Source organism: Wyeomyia smithii, chromosome 2 (genome assembly GCF_029784165.1).
Source record: "Wyeomyia smithii strain HCP4-BCI-WySm-NY-G18 chromosome 2, ASM2978416v1, whole genome shotgun sequence".
NCBI lineage: Eukaryota > Metazoa > Arthropoda > Insecta > Diptera > Culicidae > Wyeomyia > Wyeomyia smithii.
The window spans coordinates 116850412-116872788 of NC_073695.1; the positions used below are offsets into that span (position 1 = coordinate 116850412).

Here is a 22377-nt window from a genome sequence, read left to right on the forward strand (position 1 = left end):
ATTTGAGTATTTTGAACTTTTTTTGGGTGTTTTATTCTAGCTACACTTTACAATGTTAAAAAACTATCGCTAAGACAATCCGTTGTTTTTATACCATAATAATCCAACGCGTTGTTTTTGTACTATAATCAATCAGATTATGATTATGTGTAGATTTTTAAAAAAGGTACTTTAGAGATATTTAATAAATTGTGACCATTTGGAAAATTAGGCCCAGCAAAAAAATAGTGTACTATTTTTTTTAAGAACGGATATAAAATATTTTATTCATCAGTCACATTTTCGGATAGGCCCTTTTGAAACAGCAGTCGTGAGTCTACATGAAGAACTGATATTATAAAATGAACTCTTTCTCGGAAAGGAACAACTGTGTTAAGTTTCAGCAAAATCGGAATTGATCGATCAGGATCGATTTGCGAAGTAGTGTGGAATTGCTCAGTGGTCATCATCATCTGGCTTGAAACTAAACTTAATCTTTTCTTGCTGATTTGCCTGCTAGATTTATTTCCAATTATTCATTTTCCATTTCGTATTGTTCCGTATTTAGTAGATATTTCGAAACAAAAGATAATATCCGGCCATTATTTGAACTACGTATAGCTTGTTCCTGCAAATATTACAAAGGTTAGGCTCTTCCAAACAACATATGACGTGAATATTTAATAAGTTATTGACCTTATATTACCTACCACCATAACAGACTTTGTGGTTCTGGCCACCTTCTGATGAATGGTACACTCCTATAATCGATGCGGTGTGAACGTCGGAAGAGTTGCTCACACACAATAAAATGAGTAGAAACACAATTATTATGCCGAAGGTCGTGGTATATATTTATTCCTTTATTGAATCAGTACCTAGAACTAGCGCCGTTTAGAAACGAAAGCAAAACAGAGTATGCAAGCACTGCAAACTAGCCCAAAGTCAACCTTTGGTAGCCTACGTATAGCAGGGCAGGCGTGAATGTGGGTTAATCACATTCACTGCTGTCCAGTTGATATTGAATTTCGGTTATATGTACCTACAATGAATTTGCTATTTGGTGATAGTCCGACTCATAAACACGGAAAAAGTAGTGCAAGTTTAATGAGCTCTACTCATACAATCACTATGTATATGATAATTGATGAAATTGATCGATTCAGGATTTAAAATTTCTATTTTATGAATTACAAAATATGATAGAACACTGAAGAAGCCTTGATTTATGTAGAGCACTCTTTAACAAAATAGTTACACAAACTTCAGATTAATTTTCATTTCGTGTAACATAGTAAACGTTTCATTGCTACAACACAAAGTTTAACATTCTTGTTAAAAACAATACGTTATACATGTTGTGACAAGGACCAAAACATTCCTTGGCAGAGAAATAAAAGGCAACAATGTCGCCCAAATATGGGTATGAAAGCAGTGATGATCCGGCTTTGCAGTTAACATCCCAACTGCGTTGTTCCTATATGTTTCATTCATCACCAGTGATAGTGAAACCAACAAGCATCAAGCAATAATGGAGTTTATTAATAAGTCCTTAGTTTTTGATTTAAGGCTTATGTAATTGTAAAAACAATATTTTAAAACAAATACATTTTTATGGTGTGTTTTCATAACATACGTGGTGATTTTGTAACTGAAAAGGTGAGATAGCATGTGATATAACGGTATTGCAATAAATGGAAGTCACTATGAATTTATATCTCCATCAACAATCATAGATGCTTCATACAGTAACAAATTGCTTTTGATTTAATTATTCTCTTCTCTTTGATGCCACCGTTCGTTGGCGGTGTACAGATCGCTTGTTGAGAGGCTTGAAGTTACCAAACTATGGCTAGGAGGAGACCCGTTTTTTAAACAGCGAAGTTCAAGAATAATCATATGAATATTTTGTGTTTTAAACGGAAATATCTAAATCTTGTTTTTTTTTTGTTTAAGCTTTTCAGTATCAGATTACAGCTTAAACAAACATTATACCATGAATGTAATGTCTTTTTCATTAGTCAATTTTATTATCAACGCGAATTCAACTAACACAAATATATTCAAAAACAGCGCTTTTTATTACAGGATATAATAAAAATTTAAAACTATATGTTGAAAAATTATGTTCTGGAGCACTGAAAAATCTGAAAAAAATCACAAGTATTTTTGACGAAATTTCGAGTTAGTGTTATGTTTTCAAAGTTGGTGCCGCAATGCATTAGTAATGCAATCAAAAGATATGTCTATTTAAAAAGAATTTTTTGAAGACCAGCTAAATTTCAAATGACAATAGCAACTTGAAAACTTACTCAAATACAATACAAATTGGAAAATCATCTTCCCGCGTGAAACTCTCCAAATTTTCAATATTTATTTGAAAAAATTAGACATTGCAATTTTTAGTGATCCGTTTTTTCGAATTCTGACCATAACGCAAATTCTGACCATTCGCAAAAGTTGTAGATAATAACTTTTTTCTGCCATGAAAAAATGGATGACAGCCCGTTAAGCATACAGACGCGAGGCATAGTACCCTAGGCATAATGGACGGCAGGCATACGGACACGAGGCATATGGACGCGAGGCCGAATGGATGCGAGGCCGAATGGACGCGAGGCCGAATGGACGCGAGGCCGAATGGACGCGAGGCCGAATGGACGCGAGGCCGAATGGACGCGAGGCCGAATGGACGCGAGGCCGAATGGACGCGAGGCCGAATGGACGCGAGGCCGAATGGACGCGAGGCCGAATGGACGCGAGGCCGAATGGACGCGAGGCCGAATGGACGCGAGGCCGAATGAACGCGAGGCCGAATGGATACATGGCCGAATGGATACAAGGCCGAATGGATACATGGCCGAATGGATACAAGGCCGAATGGACACAAGGCTAAGGGGAAGACATGCGAAATATTTTATTATCGTCATCATCATCACAGACCTCTTTCGCCTTCGGCCGACTCGCTGTTCGAGCGAATGCTGTCCTTACTCGCTACCGCTCGTTCGGACTTAACTAAGGGAAGAAAACTCTGTTTGAGTAAACCTAGCAAACCAGTAGATCAGTCGTTTGGGTGCGAGAGGCCGCCGCTTCCGACGGCGGGTCGGCGGCCGGCTCGGACTGCGGAAACCACGGCGGCTTAGTGCCGCCTTGTTTCCTTGCCCTCGATTATGTGTCTTCGCCGCATGATTTCAAGAAAAGTATTATACCCAACTTAAACTCTTTAGGAATATATTTACACCTGAACTACATAATTGGATCTCATGCGATCGTACAACATCGCATTCGGCCTCGCGTCCATTCGGCCTTTCGTCCATTCGGCCTCGCGTCCATTCGGCCTCGCGTCCATTCGGCCTCGCGTACATTCGGCCTCGCGTCCATTCGGCCCCGCGTCCATTCGGCCTTGTGTCCATTCGGCCTCGCGTCCGTTATGCCTTGTGGCAATATGCCTCGTATCCATTATGCCTCACATCCATTATGCCTCGCGTCTGTATGCCTAGCATACTATGCCTAACATCCATATGCCTAGCGTCCATATGCCTCGTGTCCCGTCCCCGAAAAAATGTGCCCTACGTTTTTTTTTTCAATAACTTTTTGTTCCCTGATATCTCATGATCGAACCGGTTGTATTGTTTAGGTAATATTTCGTAGTTTTCATAAAAAAAATAGTTTTTAAAAAGAGTAGCCTGTTTAGATAATTAATTGATTTAATTTTCTTTCAACTTTTTTTCAAAAAAATTATTATTATCTAGAGTGTATTTTTTTTCAGAAAGACAACTTTGCCGGAGAGGTCACCCCGATCAAACAAACCGTTTTGGCCCTGAAGATATTTGTAATCATCAATACCTTCTCAAAATAGCATTTTCAATAGCTTCTCAAAAATGAGTCGTGTTCCACAAAATTGAACCAATAGCACAAAACGGCATCTTTTTGCCCATAGAAAGTCTATGCAAAGTTTCAGCCAAATCAAAAATGATAATTAAAAAAAGAATTAAAACAGGGCATTTTTGTGGAACTGCTCAGTTCCTACTAAGAACCTGGGGTTTAGCACTTTTCTTTGCTATTCAGTCATCAACTGAGCATTCCGAGACCGTTTAGTCGTGCAGAGACCCAAAGTAGGGACTAAAAAGCTTTTTACAGACTTTCCATTTCATTGAAAACTTTAAAAAGTTCCTATTATGTTTTTCTTTGACGTTTTGCGATGTGCAAGGATTAATATGTTTAGATTGCTACTCTTTTGTCTCAGATAATTATGACCACAATTGCATTTTTTCAAATTTTTTCAAAATTTGTTGCTAACAGTACTTAATCAGCAGTGAGCAAAGTGGTGAAAAAAGGTTGCAAATTTCCTCAAAGAGAAACGGTCAGCAGGAACAGGAATTACTGATGAACAAACACAATTCTTCTAGCACGTAGAAAATTTCCCTTGGTGGAAGTCATCACTATAACAAATTTATTCACTTCGCTGGCATAGAAGCACGTTACCGATCCTAATCAACTTTTGCCAACGGTGCTACGATGCTTGATATAATTTTTATCGCACTGAAGCGTATCACGTGATTGTGCGGTTGGTTGTGCAAAGTAAAAGTGATCAGATAGCCGCACCTCAGTCTCGGCGAGTCTCATTTAAAATTGCCGACATTGCAAGCTGGTTTGCGTGTCATGTTACTACGCTGTTAACAGCTGAGTTTGTTCAATGTAAAATGTATGAATGCTCATAAGTTTTGTATCAATTAAAGTGAAGAACTCAACTAAGATGTATACAACAATTTTTCACGTAGTTTCAGTTATTCATTTCCGCACTGAAAAAACAAAAATAAATTGGTAAAAACAACTAAAATCACAGCGATTACAGCGAGAAATATTATATGTCAGTTACATTGTCGATAATGTCGATTTTAATAACCGTATCGTCACACATCCCACACCAATCGTAACCCGGAAAAGGGGATGGTGCATATGTAGCGATAGTGGGTATGTTTATTTCACCTGACGTCCATTTTCGGAAAATGAAGCGCACTCGTGGGAAGAAGAAGACTGATAAATATGACGGTACTAGCTCAAAAATACTCATACCGAATACACTAAATATGAAACGTTTCCTACCGTTGTGATTTGAATTGAGGTGCCTTTAAATACAACAGTATGAACACGGCGTCACATTCTGCAACTTATTCGGTATTATTTTATTATTTTTTGTTATGAAAACTATTTCAGTTATGAAATGCTGATAATTAATATATATTGCATTGAACAACCCCCAGTTTCGCTAACTTAGTAAACAGAACTCTATCGTCATAGCATTTGAAAAACAACCTACAGATAATTTAAATCAAGATTTGGTAAGATGACTCAAAGTTGTTCGAGTCCGTATAGAGTGATAGTGCTCGTTGAATTTTAATTACTTAATTTAAATTCACTTGATCTAGCAAGTGGACATTGCTCATCGAGTAACGGCGTTCACAAAAATAAAAACCAGTAAGAAATCCAAAGTTAAAATACCCTTAACTCAATATGATTTTGTAGCGATAAATTCTGGGATGCGGTTTAGTAGTTGTTGATAATTCAGCACATACTGATTGTGTTAACAAACAGAAAAAGCAGTTCTGCCATACATGTACAATATCATACCTGAATGCTAATACCTCCACTCCTCGCATGCGCCGAATGATAGAAACGTCGCTGAGTTCACTTCCCCTGTGAAGTAGACAAATAAAAGCATAAGAAATACACTCATTGCATGTATTACTGTTTGATTTTAGTTGTTAGTAATTGACTATAACATTACTTGCATATGATTGAATTAGGATTGCTAGAGAAAAAACATCTTTCTGGTTTAATACATGGCAGTGGGAAACAACAATTGCATCAATTCACATTGAAAAATTACAGAGATGAAATACATCCTTGCCACCAAATGATATTTTTAGAAAACAGATAGCGATTTTGAATGCCTTATTTTTTATACTTAATATTCCATCGATGTCTTTCCGTTATCGCGTTCTCATAATGTCTATATAATTATATTGTTGACGTTGTGATATTTCCTCTACGTGAACATTTTGTTGATTTAAAAAAATCTAACTCAAATACACAAATGTAACAAAAACGGGTTTTTTGATATTTTGCAGTGTTAATTATAAGACTGAATTAATTCATTTCGGCTTTTGATAGAGATGTAAAATAAAAATCTAAAACCTGAAAAAGTGAAAAATGTGTTTAATTTCAAATGCTAATAAATCAGCAGCAATCGATTGGAAAATCTTATAAGGGGCCATCCACATACCACGTGGACAGCTTTGGGGGGGGGGGCTGGCTAATGTCCACGATCCATACAATTTTTTTAGAATTTATATGGGCAGTTGTCCACGGAGGGGGAGGGGGGGGTCAAAATCGTAAAAAATCTGTCCACGTGGTATGTGGATGGCCCCTAAGAATCCTCCCAAATGCAGAAAATTGTATTTTTTTAATAAATTTGAATATTGTCAAGCCTTGTCAAAACGCAAAATTCGACCTCTGATTGGTCGTTATAAGATTGCTTTCCCAAGCACGGTCGACTGAATTATAGACCTAGTAATTCGGAATGTACTATTTGGCCTATATAAGAACCTGTTTCAGCCGAAACTACCTATATTAGTCCCAGACAGCGACTACAACAGTCCTTACTTAGCAGCAGCAGTGCAGCGGATAGCAATGGCAGCAGATGACAGTGGCAGCGGATAGCGGCCGCAGCTGTGGTAAAGCCTGTATCAGACTAGCCGCTGCAGTGGTCGACCGCTACCGCTCCGTTCTTTTTCGACCAATCAGAGCACAGCGGTCGACCGTCGCTTGTTGTTGTTGCAAAAAATTGAAGCATTTCTATTTTTGCCGCCAACCGTTCCCAACGGTTGCCGACTGCTGTCATTGTCATGGCGAAGGCAAACGTGCCTATTCACACCTACACAAATTCACATTTAGAGACTTGTCAAATAAAAATGTGTGCTTCTCTTTTTGACGCACACGACAGCCAGTCAAAACATTGATAGGGTAACGGGAGTATTTTGGCCAACTTTGGGAATTGTTCGCACAGTTCATTAAAAACAAACACAATTTTTCAACATAAATACCTACTCTATTATACCATTGTTAAAAGCTAAGTGTCTATTTTAATATACATCGTTCAACAATGCAATATATTGAAAAATTTCCTAGAAATATCAAAATTTCTACGAAGTACTAAAAACATATTTTGGTCCACCAAATTTTTACTTTGGCCCACCTGTATATCTACAGACGTGTATGAAAATATACTTTTCCGAAAATTATAAATACATCTTTCTTGAATAAAACCAAAAATACAGAATTTTTCGGGTCATTTTATTCTGAAATATAGATAATAAGTGTTTTCTTTCCAGTTTCAATTCAAGTTGGGATTATTTTTCGTAGGATACGCGAGTTCTGTAACTTTTCTCTTAACACTACTCATAAGCTTTTGCACAATGTGTTCTCCGACCATTTTTACCACTTTAAGCCAATCTTTTTTAAATTTTTCAACATTGTCCGCTGGTTTGACATATTTCCTCAGCTTTGCCTTGGTCAGAGCCCAAAAAGTTTCAATAGGGCGAATTTCAGGGCAGTTTGGAGGATTCATCTCCTTTGGGACACATGTGACATTATTTGTTTTATACCACCCTAGTGCATCCTTAGAGTAATGGCAGGAAGCAAGATCGGGCCAAAAGATTGGAGGATTGTTATGCTGCTTAACCATGGGTAACAACCTTTTCAGCAAACACTCTTTCACGTAAATTTTACCATTCATTGTGTCATTCGTAATAAATGGACGAGATATTCCCACATTCACAAATGGCCTGCTAAACTATTACCTTCTTGCCGAATTTTTCGGTGTAAATGGCTTTCACTGGTCCAGGGACATCCTTTCCCTTCGGTGATGTATAAAATTGCGGTCCTGACAGAGTCTTATAGTCCAGTTTTATGTAGGTTTCGTCATCCATGATAACACACCCCATTTTTTCGATCAGAAGTTTGTCATAAAGCTTTCGAGCTCTCGGTTTCACAGATTCAGCTTGTTTTGGACTTCGCTTTGGCTGCTTCTGCTTCCGACGGGTCTGCAGACCCATTCTTCCCTTGGCACGCATAACGTTACTCGCCGAGGTTCCAAGCTTTCTCGCCACATCTCGTACTGATACTGAAGGATACCGCTTGTAGTATTCCTTAACCTTTTTGTCCATTGTGGGATCAACAAGCCCGGGTTTTCTACCACGTCTTGGGGCATCAGTAAATGTGCACTCTTTACAATACTTCCGCAATGCGGTTAGAACTGCTCCGACACTTATACCTTCTTCTCTGGCTAATTTTCTTATAGAAAGACCACTCACGGTGCCCCATTTGTGCACAATTCGCTTTCTTTGCTCGGGAGAAAGGCCACGCATTTTCAAAATTTCGCACTAAATGTTAGAAAAAATGACAGCATCTGTTTCTTTTGGATGTAAACAACAGGACGCAGCCAACGTTTGGTTGAATACTGCACGTTATTTGAAATGACGGTTGATCGTAAGTGTATTTATAATTATCGGAACGGTCTATAGTTCGGATTAATTATATTTAAGATCATCATCGGTATTTTTAGAGCAAAAATAGTGGGTTTGAGGAGAACATCCATCTGCTGTGATTTTTTGTAAATTTTAGGCATCTAAAAATAAATTGATTTGGCTTATAGCGGTGTGACAGGCATTCTCATCTAATTACATATCGTTAAATATGATAAATTAAGAAGTAATTACCTGTAAATTGTCACAAGCTGCTTCTTTGTTCACGTGCAACGGCCGAACGGTAATCAAAGAGATGCCAAAACTTGGTATGGCCAAAATATTTTTGCTTCAGAAAGAGGCAAACATATTTCGGCCATGCGTTTAACCACTTTTTCAACTTTTTCCAACATGTTAGAGTAGACAAAATGCTTCTATGACATTTTATTGATGTTACTACAACAACGAATTGTTTCAAAAGCATACATATTTGTTACAATAGCTTCCGGACGTTGACTTGTATATTACCACTTCCTCTTGACTTTGGGTTGACTCAGCCATTACTTTGAATATGTATGAACTAATTTCAAAATAACACTACCTAAAGCCAGTTTTTCGACGAAAATTATAGTGTAGTATGATTCTTAGGTGTGTTGTTCAATGTTGCATGCATAGTTTTCTAATATTCATTGACTTTATCAGATAAAATGCGTAAAATGTTACCGGGTGGGCCAAAATATGCATGTGGGCCAAAATACCCCCGTTACCCTAGCACCGGCAACGCTGGTTGACGATGTCAAATTTCAACCAACGCACACTGGCAAAAATGAACCCAAATTCCCTGGATACCTTGAATATAGCATTTCTTATGTAAAATTGGTCAACAAATTGATTGGCGATGGTTTTATTTTGGACAGGGCACGGGAAATGGTCTTTTTCGCCTCTTTTCATCCTATTTTTGCGTATTTTTGGAAATATAGACCCTTTCCCGTGCCCTGCACAGAATGAAAATATCACCTTGTTTATGTTTATGATAAGCATGTTCCAGCTGATCAAACTGGAAATTTTGACTTGGGAGATAAAATAATACAAGGTATACAGCCCTAGGGTTGTATGAAATGGTGACGTGGGACTAAACACTGTAATTAAAAACAACATCGCACGCTTAGCCTGGGGGCTAATAGCGGTCTCTATCAACTAGATTAGTTGAGAGAATTCGTTATCGATATTGTTTTTTGGCACATTTTGCATGTGTAGGATAAGTACAACGATACACCGTGCCCCAGTGCTGAGTTGAGAAAATTTCCAGCTCGAAAAGATCCTCGACTCGATCGGGAATCGAACCCGATATCACTACCGTGTGGGAGAGCTAGCCGACCGACATCGCTAACCACAGAGCCATGGGGACCACAGACACTATAAATTCGTTTGTTTAGTGATTTACGTATTTTAATTCTCAGCCTCCGGTTTTTCAGAACAATATTTAATTACACTCGAAAGAACTTCATTTACTCTTGGTGATGTTGTGCCTGTAGTGTTTTTTTGTGCAAACAACATTTAAAAATTACAACGAAGTTTAAGTTTGAAAAGATTCATTTTTGTTTCTTGCTGTTTTATTTGCCAACAATCACTGTATCACGAATACAGCTAATATACGTATATTATTTAATTTATAAAGTTAAAAATAAAAAAAATCTAACAATGTTGAAATGTAAAAAAAAAGATTCTGAATAAATCCTAGTAAGGCTGATACAAATTCCGAATTCTTTTTATGTCCAAGGTTATCAAAGTTAGCAGAGGGGGTGGCAAAAAATAAATAACACCGAGACGAAAAAAAAGAAATATCATTGATCAAAGTTTGTGTGCAAGTTATGACGTTTGTAACTTGCACTCAAATAAATGTTGAAAAACAACACTTTATTATTATTATTATTATTTATTTCGCTTTCCTTTCGACGACACTCTCGCTGTCACCTGACTTGTTTGTTGCTAAATTAAGCATTCATGCTGTCGGAAAACCAATGAAATGAACGAAACGGTTTGAGCTTTTTTTTCTTCCCCTTCCAATATTCAAGATTTTTGAAGAGGGGGGTGACATAAAATAAAAATAAAATTTGTAACGGCCTAAATGGACAAAAAGTTCACAAGCATTCTTGCTCTTCTATAAATCAGTATTTTTAGGAACTTACTTGTTCGATATTATGTCGGTTACGATTATTTAGTGAATATCAAAGATAGAAAATAAATAAATATAACTTATAACTGTTGCAAAAATGTTCAATTCTTATTGAGTAATTTATGGTTTTTATGGTAATCATATTCATGAGATAAACTTTCAATCCCCATCAGTAGCAGCATTGCAGTTTCGATTGCACGCGAATAGAAGTCGTCCCTGATGCAATGATAGACGACGAGAAACCAGTGGCGCTCTGCTCCGCATGTACTCTACGGTGTTGTTGCTATTATCAGCATGTTTTCTTTCGAGACATCATTTTATATTACGCTCTAACAGCAGGTTTAGAAATTGTTCAAGGGGTTGTTTCAAATTTTTCGAAAAACCTTCACCTTCGAGACATCAAATTAGTCTGGGTTCATGGAAGCAAACATAAATTGACCTATTGGGACGGGGAGACTCTGTCATTTTTTTGGATTGATACAGAGAATATCACAGGGAATGGTTGGTGTCTATTCATGTTGTCTGTGCTAGAAATACTCGCATGTGGTTGGGTCGTTGTTCGCGTAAATTTGTCACTTTTTATCGATTTTAACCGCTTTGCAATAAAAAAATAATGATTACTAGCGTATTACGAAATTGTTCAACATTTTATCTATACAACAACATACTTGTTATTGTTATCCATCATGCGGTGATGCTGTCATTATCGTTTGAAATCTGATGCAACATTTGCCAGTTTCATTTCCAATTTTACAGAATGCATACCAGTATAGAAAACAAAGACGTAGTCCCACGTCAAAAATGTCCAGAACAGCTCAATGAAGTCCAAGATGGAGAATTGGTCACATTGCTCGATGAATCAACGGTTTCAAAACGCATAAAAGCTATAAGAGTGGTAAGTACAAAAGCATAATACGCGGGATCCCCCACAAGTAGATTTTTAAAAAATATATTAAAATTTGGACCCCGCAGCATGCATGTTTGCACGGAATTTGCGCGGTACTCTCGGGCAGAAAGACCACAACTATTTCGTGTAAAAATTCTACGGATTTCTATGTATATCTACAGAATCACGCATCCAATGTACATCCGTAGAAGCGGAACAAATCCATAGATCTATAGAGAAATCAGTAGATCAAGCAAGCCTGCACTACGTCCATAAGTGTCGGTCGATGAAGGAGGCACTTATAGACTTCGAGCATAGGATCCTGCTTTCAATTCTTGGCGGAAAGCTAGAGAATGCAGTGTGGCGCAGGCGTATGAGCCACGAGGTGTACCAAGCATACCAACATGCGGATATCACCATGCTGATGAAATACAGCAGGCTACTGTGGGCTGGCCACGTAGCACGAATGTCGAAGGAGCGACCAGCGAAGATAATATTCAATAGAGAGCCAAAGAGGTCTGGTAGTACCCGTACTCGTTGCATATGTGGTGTGGACAAAGACGCCCGATCGGTGAGTGTTAGGGACAGGCTTTTGAAAATGGCGGCAAATTTTAAACTAATTAGGCTCTCATTGTATTGCATTGTATTGCCTGCTTTCCAAACGTTCGGTACACAGCCTGATAGCCACTGATGACAGCAAAACATGCAATGCCAAACGGGCTGTTATTTTTCATCCTTTTATGTCTGTTAGTTCCCCCAAGCTGTCACTTATGACAGTCTTTACAGTCCGACATCCTTCGGCACAAATCCGATTGAGATGTCAGGTTATTATGATTCACGAAAGTAAGGCCGTTGCTATAACGAAAGCGAGGCTGGGTGAAACACGTTATTACTCACGTGGGGAATAATATCAACAATGGAAACATATATGAAACGGTTTGCTTCGTATCGGCGTATTCGGCCTAAGAAAGAGAAGAAACTAAGGAGTGCGAGTTCAATATCATCGATGACAGCAGCAGCCGATCAACAGGCGGCTAGCGAAAGCGCAGGCCAAACCAACAGGACAACCTTGAAATTAACAAACTAGGATGTCATGTTCTAAAGAATAATGCATGCGCAGTTTAGCTGTCGTGTGCAACACACCAGAAAGGCGCCAAGACACTCACCGTTAAGACAACTGTCAAAATCAAAACGGGCGAGCTGTATAATTTTGCATTGTCGTTATTCGTTTTGGTGTGACAGTTGCTATAACGGTGAGTTCTATGTCACCTCTCTGGTTGTAGGCTAACTAACATTGTGTAAGCTTTACCTGTATCTGAACTCTCATGAATAGCTTATTCATGAGGGCTTTAGAGTAAAAAGAGAGAAAAGTTGTCAGTATAGAGTCGCACCGCAGTCATTTTGCGAAACGAAAGGCAAAGTTAGGGACAATTGGAGAAGACTAACCCAAGATCGAGTGACGTGGAGACGTATTTTGGATTTGACAGTCGACCTACTGCCATGAAAGTAAGTAAAGTGAAGTAAAGTATTAAAATTGGGAATTTTTTATGGAATTTTTGAAAACAGGGTATATGTTTTAATAGATAATTTTTGAATTTTGAAAAGTGCGTCTGAAAACATTAGTTGTCTACTAGCATGTTATCTATGAACGAAATGCAGAAAATATATTGTTCGACATGCGAAAAAATGCACACTGAAATCATATGTACTAGTTTTTTCAATAGTAAATAAAAATTTTGGATTTACCCATGTAGAATCGTTGTCATTGAAAATTTTTTAAATCTTGTCGTAAGATAGAATAAAAATTATTTTTGGATTTTTAGAAAGAAAAAAATGTTGTACATAATCGAAATTTTTAATTTGATTGCAATTAATGATTGGCAAAAATGCCCATAGTGAACGTTTCATTTTAAAGAATTTTTAGGAAAATATTTCTATAACTTCCTCCATATCAGCACCAAAAAAAATAAAAAATAAAATAACAGTCTCCCGTCTCGACAGATTAACTGGTTGATTTGATTTGATTTTTATTAGAGAGCCTTTGACCTGAAGCAACAGGTTGACTAATGTTTGCTTCTTTGAGCTTTAGTCAAAGCCGATGTTTCGAATCTGCTGTTGAAAACTAGTTAAATCTGATGTTTTTAAGTTAACATGCTGCTACATCAACAGTACCACCACAAGTCATGTGAAGCATGTGGAGATGGCCATTCATCGTCTATCAGGGCAATTATCGAAAATACGTTATAAGGACTCCAAATTATTCAAAGCAAGTTTTAATTTTTGCAACGGTAATGTGTTCGATTTTTTTTTGTACCCATTGAACAATCGTGACCGGCACAATAGTTTTTTTCAGAAGTACAAAAGAATAGAATTTTTTAAATAGTAGGCGAAGGAGGGGCGACTCGTCGACTGATTTAACCTAAGCATTGCACACGGGGACGCCAGGCAAAAAATAAATTCTAACTCCAAATTTATATTTATATTTTATTAGTTTTGAGTTTTATTTTTGAATAGTAACAAAAAGAATAACTTGCATTTTTTGCGCACATGATTGAAATTACTTCCCCAAACTGTGATTTTCAAAGTTTGTAGTTGAAGAAGTAGGTTCAAAAACCACAAGACGCCCCTGAGGCGAAGTGTTCTTTAATTAGTTGTGCAATTATGAACATTTATTTATGCTTGTATTGTTTGTCACATTTTAACATTATTATTTATATTAAAATTACAAACTGATTTGCCAAGTTAAAACACAAGAAAAATAAATTTTAGAAAAGCCGAAAATCCTAAAATCAGCCTTGAGTTAGAATGGTCTAAATATCTGGAAAAATACAAAGTTTTATTTAACATGATTTGTCAAGCCTACTCATGTTTTGTCAAAAATTCTTTAAAATGAAACGTTCACTATGGGCATTTTTGCCAATCATTTCTGTCCAACAACTGTCTGCAATCCTTAGTCCAGAAAATCGCGAGGTTTTCCCTGCCATGAATCGACATCAACGCTCAAGTGGGATATTCATAGGATAAAACTCATGCTATGCTTTTATGCAGTTGAGCCGAAAAAAGAGAAAACATCAAAGTTTTAAGATCGTTATGGCAAGGTGATTTTGCTCCACGACAAAGCCATGTCTCATGTTTCAAGAGTAATGCAAACTGATTTAGAAACGTTGAAATTGGAGTGGAGGAGTTGTGTACCACTCACCATATCCACCACACATCACTCCATCTGTTTTTCATCACTCACTTCACACTTCGACAACTTCGAAAATACCAAACAAAGGATTGATTCATTCATCAAATCTAAATACTTTGCCATAAAGATAATGAAAAGTAATGCCAAACGATAGACAATACTTTGAGTAATGCCAGTGTAATAACATTTTTATAATAATCCTTCGAAATTAAATAGTTTATCGATTTAAAGAAATCAATTCAAATATAATATATTTTAACTCTAATTATATTGTACATCGTTCTGTAATATAGTTTTGTTGATATTATTTGTTGCAGTAGACTTGAATATTTGATGAGTGACAGTTACGTTCAGACGAGTGTAGTTCATGAAAATAAAGCATAGTTGTTGGTGGAAAAGTAACAGTTTTTTTATGTGATACAGTAGGAAACAATATATGGTTTGGTTCTTGGCTTTCAAACATAATAATACAAACATATTTTTTTAAATTAGGGATTACTTTCTCGATAAAGCTTCCTCAAATATATAAAAAAAATTATTTAGCCAATATAAAAAGAAAAAGGCAAATTGTATTTTGTTCAGTTTGGTGGGCAGTCAATTGAATTCAAATTTTCTCAAACTTGTGCGTGAAAGTTGCTGACTGTGGTAACATTTTTGTCAATAAATTATATTATTGCTTTACCTTGGCCTTCACATAGATGATGTGACGGTACTATAGTCCAAATAAAATCGCTCTTTTACATTACGTGTAGGTATACAAGAAAATATATATGTATATCTACAGCAACTACTTAAAAGGCAGCACTAGTCAGTATTTCCGACCACGCACTTCATTCTGTTGATATATTTGTTACGCTGCTAGCAAGCTTAAGATTTGCTTTTTTGATTTCTGCGCATTTATTTGCGAATGAATATCCTGATTTAGTCAATCGTAGGGAGGTGCTCGAAATTTTTAATACTGTATGTTATCTGAATTCAGCAGTGACGAAACGAATATAAGGTATTCATTCCAAAAGTAACAATATACATAGCAGTTAAATAAAATATCCACCCTATCGACGCATATCCAATGTGAAAAAACCGGTTTACTATAACTACACTGTGAATAAAAAAAAGCGAGAGAAGAAAAGTAGTTCTTGATGTGCTGCATCCACAACTTCATCCGCCTGTTTGCATGCTCAAAGCCACAGCTGTAGTGAAGAGACATGTGCGTATTATGTTGGGCAAAATATGTCTATAGACGAGCGCACATTCAATGATTTAGACAATGCACCTACCAACGTAATGCTGCACATTCCGCGAACCAATTTCGTAACCATAAACATTAATGCTTTATTTGATCGAGATACGTCAAGCTAGACCAAATAAATGTAGGGTGGCGTAACGAACGGTAAGGCAATATATTTGGTATTCGTTTCGTTCACATCCCAATTTCGCTAGAAGACCTTTTAAAGCTATTCGTCAAGCGTACTGCATATCAAGGTTATTGATATGTTATAAATCAGCGCATTGCGCTATGTTTATGTAGCATCATCTTATCAGCAAACGAGTATATTTTAAATCATCGTTGTGCACTCTTGAGTAGGATCAGTACTTTTTTGTCTAAATTCGCTAGTCAGTCGTAAACTATATGCACATTACAGAATATTTGTTAGATTTCAGCTATTTAAGAGTCATTATGAGTTAGTTTTCTATTGAGTGTATGTTCGTCAACCAAATTTGTTGTTTGAGATTAACAAAACTAGTAGCGTGTCATTTTCGAATTTGGATCCTGTTACAGGTCACTTCCCTAGTAACAATATTGGTTTTATCAAAGTTTTTTAGCGGTTAATACAGCCAAAAAAGCGCTATAAAACTTTCATAAAACCAGTTGTGTTACTTGGATTTGCAGGTACGGCTTTGGCTTCTGAAATGATATAACGCGATGTAATAAAAGTCCAATTGGTCATTGACTATCCATTTTTCTAAGAAACGAAAATATATATAATGTGTTTCAAACCCCGATGTTGTTTTTATTCCTATCAAAAACTCAACCAGATATTGAAAGCGATACAGGAATCTCTTTGGAAATAAACTTATCGCCTTTCCATTATATCTATATATCCGCAGGTAACGGTTTAATTCTTGAACGGTCAATAAATTTGAATGACTCTTTTTGTTTTAGTTTTGTTTTGTTTTTCGTCAGATTTATATGCCATAAAAGTGATGAAACTTAACTGGAAAATTTAGAACATCATCGCCAACGCAGGACACAAAATACTATTGCATTTAAAAACCGACAATGGAAAATTTCTCTTCAAAATATTTGAAATGTAATCCATCCATAAAACTTGAATGTAATCCATTGAGTTTTGATTTCGTACAGCATTTGGAATGGACGAAAATCGTGTTTTTCGGGGATAGTATTTATAAGCTTCAAAATGGTGAAGCTTTGAGTTAGCGAAAACTAGCGATAGATAGCTTTTCATCTAATTTAAGAGAACAAGAACATTTTTTTACACAAGTTATTTTGATTGTGTATCACGTTCATGCGCTTTATTCAATCATAGCAGCTAGGGAACCTGTATATTGGAGAAATGACAAGACACTCACCGTTAAGGCAACTGTCAACATCAAAACGGATGACGGCAATGCAAAATAATACAGCTCGTCCGTTTTGATGTTGACAGTTGCCTTAACGGTGAGTGTCTCGGCGTCTCTCTGGTGTAGGGAACCTATACATTAGAAAAATGACAAGACACTCACCGTTAAGGCAGCTGTCATCATCAAAACGAATAACGGCAATGCAAAATGATACAACTCGCTAGTTTCGATGTTGACAGTTGCCTTAACGGTGAGTGTCTTGTCATTTCTCTAATGTATAGGTTCCCTACTCTGGTGTATAGGCTGACTAATAGCAGAATAAGAATAGAACACGTACTCAAGAAACAGCTGTTTCGAATAAAAAACAACGTGGAGAACAAAACGTGTAAGTGTGAAATTGTTTCAAATTAATATTTTTTCTTTATTTTATTCCAAATCTCACTAATGGCATCATAATTATGTAATACATCTTAATAAATAATAATATTATAATGGAGAATAAATAGACTTATAGCTTTTATTTCGAAGTTCGTTTAACGTTCAATGCTTGGAGTATCTGATAAAAACCTGCTCGAATGCACCCCTACAGCATTACATTTCGAGTAACTGATTACGTTAATGTTAGCGAATTAGCATTCCACGGGAATCCAGAAAAGAAAGGTCGCATAACGGAATTCGGTTTAGTTAAAAACATATTGAACACCGCGACATGTCCAGGACTGGTCAGTACCTACCTAGACACATTATGTGGTTACAATTAACCTAACTTTATCATTCCAAATCATTTGAATGGTCATATGATGAGTTTTGACCATTTTTGGGCTATTGTAGGTATATTATGTAAATGTCTTGGTACTATTTCGGTTATATCTCCGGAACAGTTGATCCGATTTCAAATTATAAACAATAGGGTTCAAGAAGACTAAAAATCGGTCAAGTGGTTGACAAAATATTGAGAAAAAGCATCAAAATGGACAAAAAAAAACAATTCATCGCAGTTTTGGCCGTGAACCACTGTGCTGTTGTACATTTAGAGTGAGAAAAAAACATCAGAAGAAATGAAATAAAGCCGACTTTTTCAAACTTTGAACAAATGAAATGTGAAATTTTATTTTGAATATTTTTTTTTTCGAACTAATAAATTTCTCTCATTTCTTTAAAAATTCAGATTTCAAATAAAATATTGTTTCTGACAATTACAGTTTATCACGAGTTTCCAAGTGCTAGACTCCCTCTAAACTAAAATCACACGCAAATCATGTTTGTATGTGTACATTATTTGTTGCTGTTTTCCTCCATTATAAAACATTGGTCAATGCTTTATGGACCGATAGGTCTTAGCTATAAACAAGGAGAAAAAAAACATTGCTCAATTGAACAACATTCATCACAACGAGAATTTTATCATGAGCCACTACTTAATATTATTTATTAAATTACGCATTTACGAAACTGCAGTGAAAATCCATGAAATCCATGAAAATCCATTTGAGATAAAGTAATACTCAAACTATTGAAGATGAAATAACAATAATTTCTTTGAAGCTCGTCATAAAAATTCTAGTCTAATACAAATTGACAACAATGTTCAGCTTATCGCAGACAGACGTAAATGCACATTTACTTTATTTTTCAAATTGTGTCCTCTCTTCGGTCAAGAAGACAAATATAATAATTTATATTCAACGCGGCGAAAGTTACTCTAGCTCTTGAGAGATTTCGTCTTTTCATGCACAACCTACCATTTTCTTCCTGCAGTTTATATCACGGAACCCCTATATTATTGCTTTGTCGCCTAAAGGCTAATCGTTGTGCAAAAATTAATGAGATTAAATTTGGTGTTGTCAAAAATTTCATTGATGTTGAAATTTAAAAAAAGGAATCACTTACCAGCAGTTAAGTTTTTTGATTGCAGCTAAATCCGACTGTTTAGATCTAGCTATAACCATTTCTTCGGTTAGCCGGGCCATCGTTGTGAAGTAATTTGCGAGGAGCAAACTCTCTGCGGTCAGACACCAAACAAATTTCTGTTTCAGCACGACCGTATTCCGAATGTACACCACTCGTTGAGCACTAATTCAATCGAAACTTCATCAAATTTTCTATTTGTTTTGCTCCATTTTTGTATCACATAGAAACTGACGTATGTAGGATTGGCCGATGCGATTACTTCTCACATTGATTCATTTCGCACTTTCATTATATCGGGACTCTGCACTAGTTCCACTTATTTGCCTTTCACTGTATGCTATTTTCTTCACGTGCCTTTTCAACATAAATACTTTAGCCTTGCGCTTTCCGATTTTTTGATTCACTGTTTATCAATTGGATTTTACTCACGGTAAATTTGTTTCCTTTTAGCAATTGCTTTGTCGATATTCCGGAAACCGCATATATATCAACTCACATTCATTCGTTTTTCCTCTTTTTTTTTATTGGACGTATACAACCGTAGCTTTTCCAACTTATGCAAGTGATCGTCGAAAATTGATAAGAGTGAATTTCTTTGACTATAAAGAAAAAAATCTATTTCAATTTGCTCTATAAACCCGCACAAAGTCGAATCACTCAGAGAAATCTTGCCAAAGTTGCTATTCAAGTTTTTTTTTTCCACCGATACTCTTCCTACAAAGGTTTATTCGACCACACGAGCCCAAAACACGCCCGCTTCGCTAACACACGACCGACACGTTCGACGTTGAAAAGTACAATGGTAAACTTGGTAAAAGAGAACTTGAATGAATCATATACATGAGAATAATAAAATAGTTGTTTGCTAAGCAACTAATGTCGCTTTCATATTAGCTGCGGTGCTGCACCGTTCCGTATACCCATTAACGAACATTTCAAGTGTAGTTACCTTGGGTTGTGTAGGCGATAAAAAGAAGTGTAGCTTTGGTGTAGCACCATCGCAAAAACAAAATTGCCATTTATCGTTTTAGCACGAGAAACGTTCAAAAGGTAAAACGAAGGTGAGAATTGTGGAAACGTCAAAATATTAAAGAGTCTTACACGCTTGTAAAAAGTAGCACTAAAATGGGTAAGATTTGACTTCGCTTGATTTCGTTTTGAAATAACCTAGGGGCTAGACCCCTTTATTTTCATGCAAAATATTTCAATGATATTACTCGATATCGGAAAATATATTTTGATATTTATTGTTTATCTGTCAATTGACAACCCCTTCAACGATAATATAACGTCAATGAGCTATGATGATATTAATAGAGGCGTGCCTAAAAATGCAACGATAAATACTTCGTAATATTGAATATTAGAAATATTTCGATATATGTTAATAGTGTCTTGCCTCAAGGAAATAACTTAAAAACTGAGGTGGCATTGCGCATTTCGTTTCGAGTAACTCCAACAAAAATATTTATCTAATGCCTTGTTCAGACTACGCCGCATATCACCTGATATCGCCAGATGATATCGGGTATCACCTTGGCTGTTCACACTACAGTGGTGCTTGTTACGGGAGTCACTTCGCGGATGGTGCTTGTTACGGGAGTCACTTCGCGGTGAAATCAGAGTGAAGTGAACAAAATCCTATTACGAGACTCACGTAAGTGAGAAAAACGTCGCAAAGTGACATCTGCCGTGGAATCTGGGTTATTATGAGTGTCATATCAGTGAAGTGAGAACGGAAGGAGCGACTTTCGCGTGGAATTATTTCACGACCATTTTGAACGGTGAAATGATTTCATGGAGATGGGAAGCGTTTAAAAATCGATTGATTTGAGATCTAATGATAATGTATATCGGACTTATGTAGAACAATGCAATTAGAGTAGAGATGTCAGCTAGTTGCCTCACACCAACGCCCTCGTACCATATGTAATTGACAAAATGTGCGGGATAACAAGAGCAAAAATATTTCCTTCCTTGTTTTTCGCATGCAACGCGAATTTCGAAATTTGTAGGGTTGCGTCAAATGTCTTTGGGCCGTGTTACCAACTGCTACAAATCTGGTTTTTAACGGTTTTCTAACATGATATCTGCGATAGCATGTAGCCGAGGTGATATCCGATGACAGCTCGATTGTATGGGATATCAGGTAATATGGATGGTGATATGGCCTCGATAGCACGAATCGCCTGATATCAGGTTATATGCGTTGTAGTGTGAACGGGGTATTAAAAACTCCTGGCTGCTTGGAAACTTATTAACATGTTGAACAACATGTTTCATTGTTTTGATTGATTTTTTTTATGATGTCACCTGTTATAATCTAAGATATTTTCAAGTTAGCATTTAAAATAAAGTACAAAGCGTACAAATACGGGTGTAGTAAGAGATCCGACTTGGATCATCACTTATATCGATTACCAAAAGATCTAAATGTGCGCAAGGAGTTAATACGGTTTTGCGTGAAGCATAAGAACAGCACCGCTGCTCAATGTCGGAAGTAAATAGTGTAGTGTGAGCTTAAGATAGTAATCGTTGAGTCCGTTCTAAATTCAGTTTGGAACATACCAGGCATATTACTTGTGCGGAGAGTACAATTCCGATGGGTCAATGAATGAATCATAATCATTGATGGATGACACGTTTGATTTTAAGGATATTAAAGATGCAGACTCTCCGGTAACCCCCAGACAGTAAAACTATCGCCTGCTGGGGGAATAGTGCATAATGCTGATGAAAAGCATTAAAAACATTCAGGTATTTTCGGAGTGAACGGCATCACTTATGAAAAAAATAACAGGGATCATCGAGGTGGGTGAGGAAGAAGAGTAAGAAGCCAGATGTCTCCCCTTAGATTTGAAGGTGCTATATATATTCAAAATTCGCTTTAGCATGAAATGCGTTATGCTCAGCATAGATTTGTTGTATTGGTTCCAAACTTAATCAGTAAATGCGCTTATTTCGCTCATAAATGATCTGGTTACGCACATTCTTAACTTTTGCGTGGAGCTCAAACGTTGTCAATTCAACTGAGTTGAGAATCTTATTTAAAAAATAAAAAACTTGCTTAGACTGTCTCAGCTAAGAGACCTTAGTATTGCAATCAGAAACTAAGTATACAAGTATA

General features: G+C 36.6%; 1 protein-coding gene across 4 annotated transcripts in view; it reads right to left on the reverse strand.

Annotated features, from left to right (window-relative positions):
- The window catches only part of LOC129723613 (cilia- and flagella-associated protein 410), a 36568-nt gene extending 16429 nt beyond the window's left edge, over nucleotides 1-20139 (reverse strand). For 2 of the 4 annotated variants that reach the window (XM_055677941.1, XM_055677939.1), the window contains exons 1-2: nucleotides 19230-20139; nucleotides 5611-5676 (exon numbers count right to left, since the gene is read on the reverse strand). In XM_055677941.1, the coding sequence (XP_055533916.1) occupies nucleotides 5611-5676; nucleotides 19230-19309 (146 nt within the window). In that variant the 5' untranslated portion in view covers nucleotides 19310-20139. The remainder of the gene's footprint in view (nucleotides 1-5610; nucleotides 5677-19229) is intronic. The other 2 variants (XM_055677942.1, XM_055677940.1) reach the window with 2 other exon arrangements.
- Between the last annotated feature and the right edge of the window lie 2238 nt (nucleotides 20140-22377).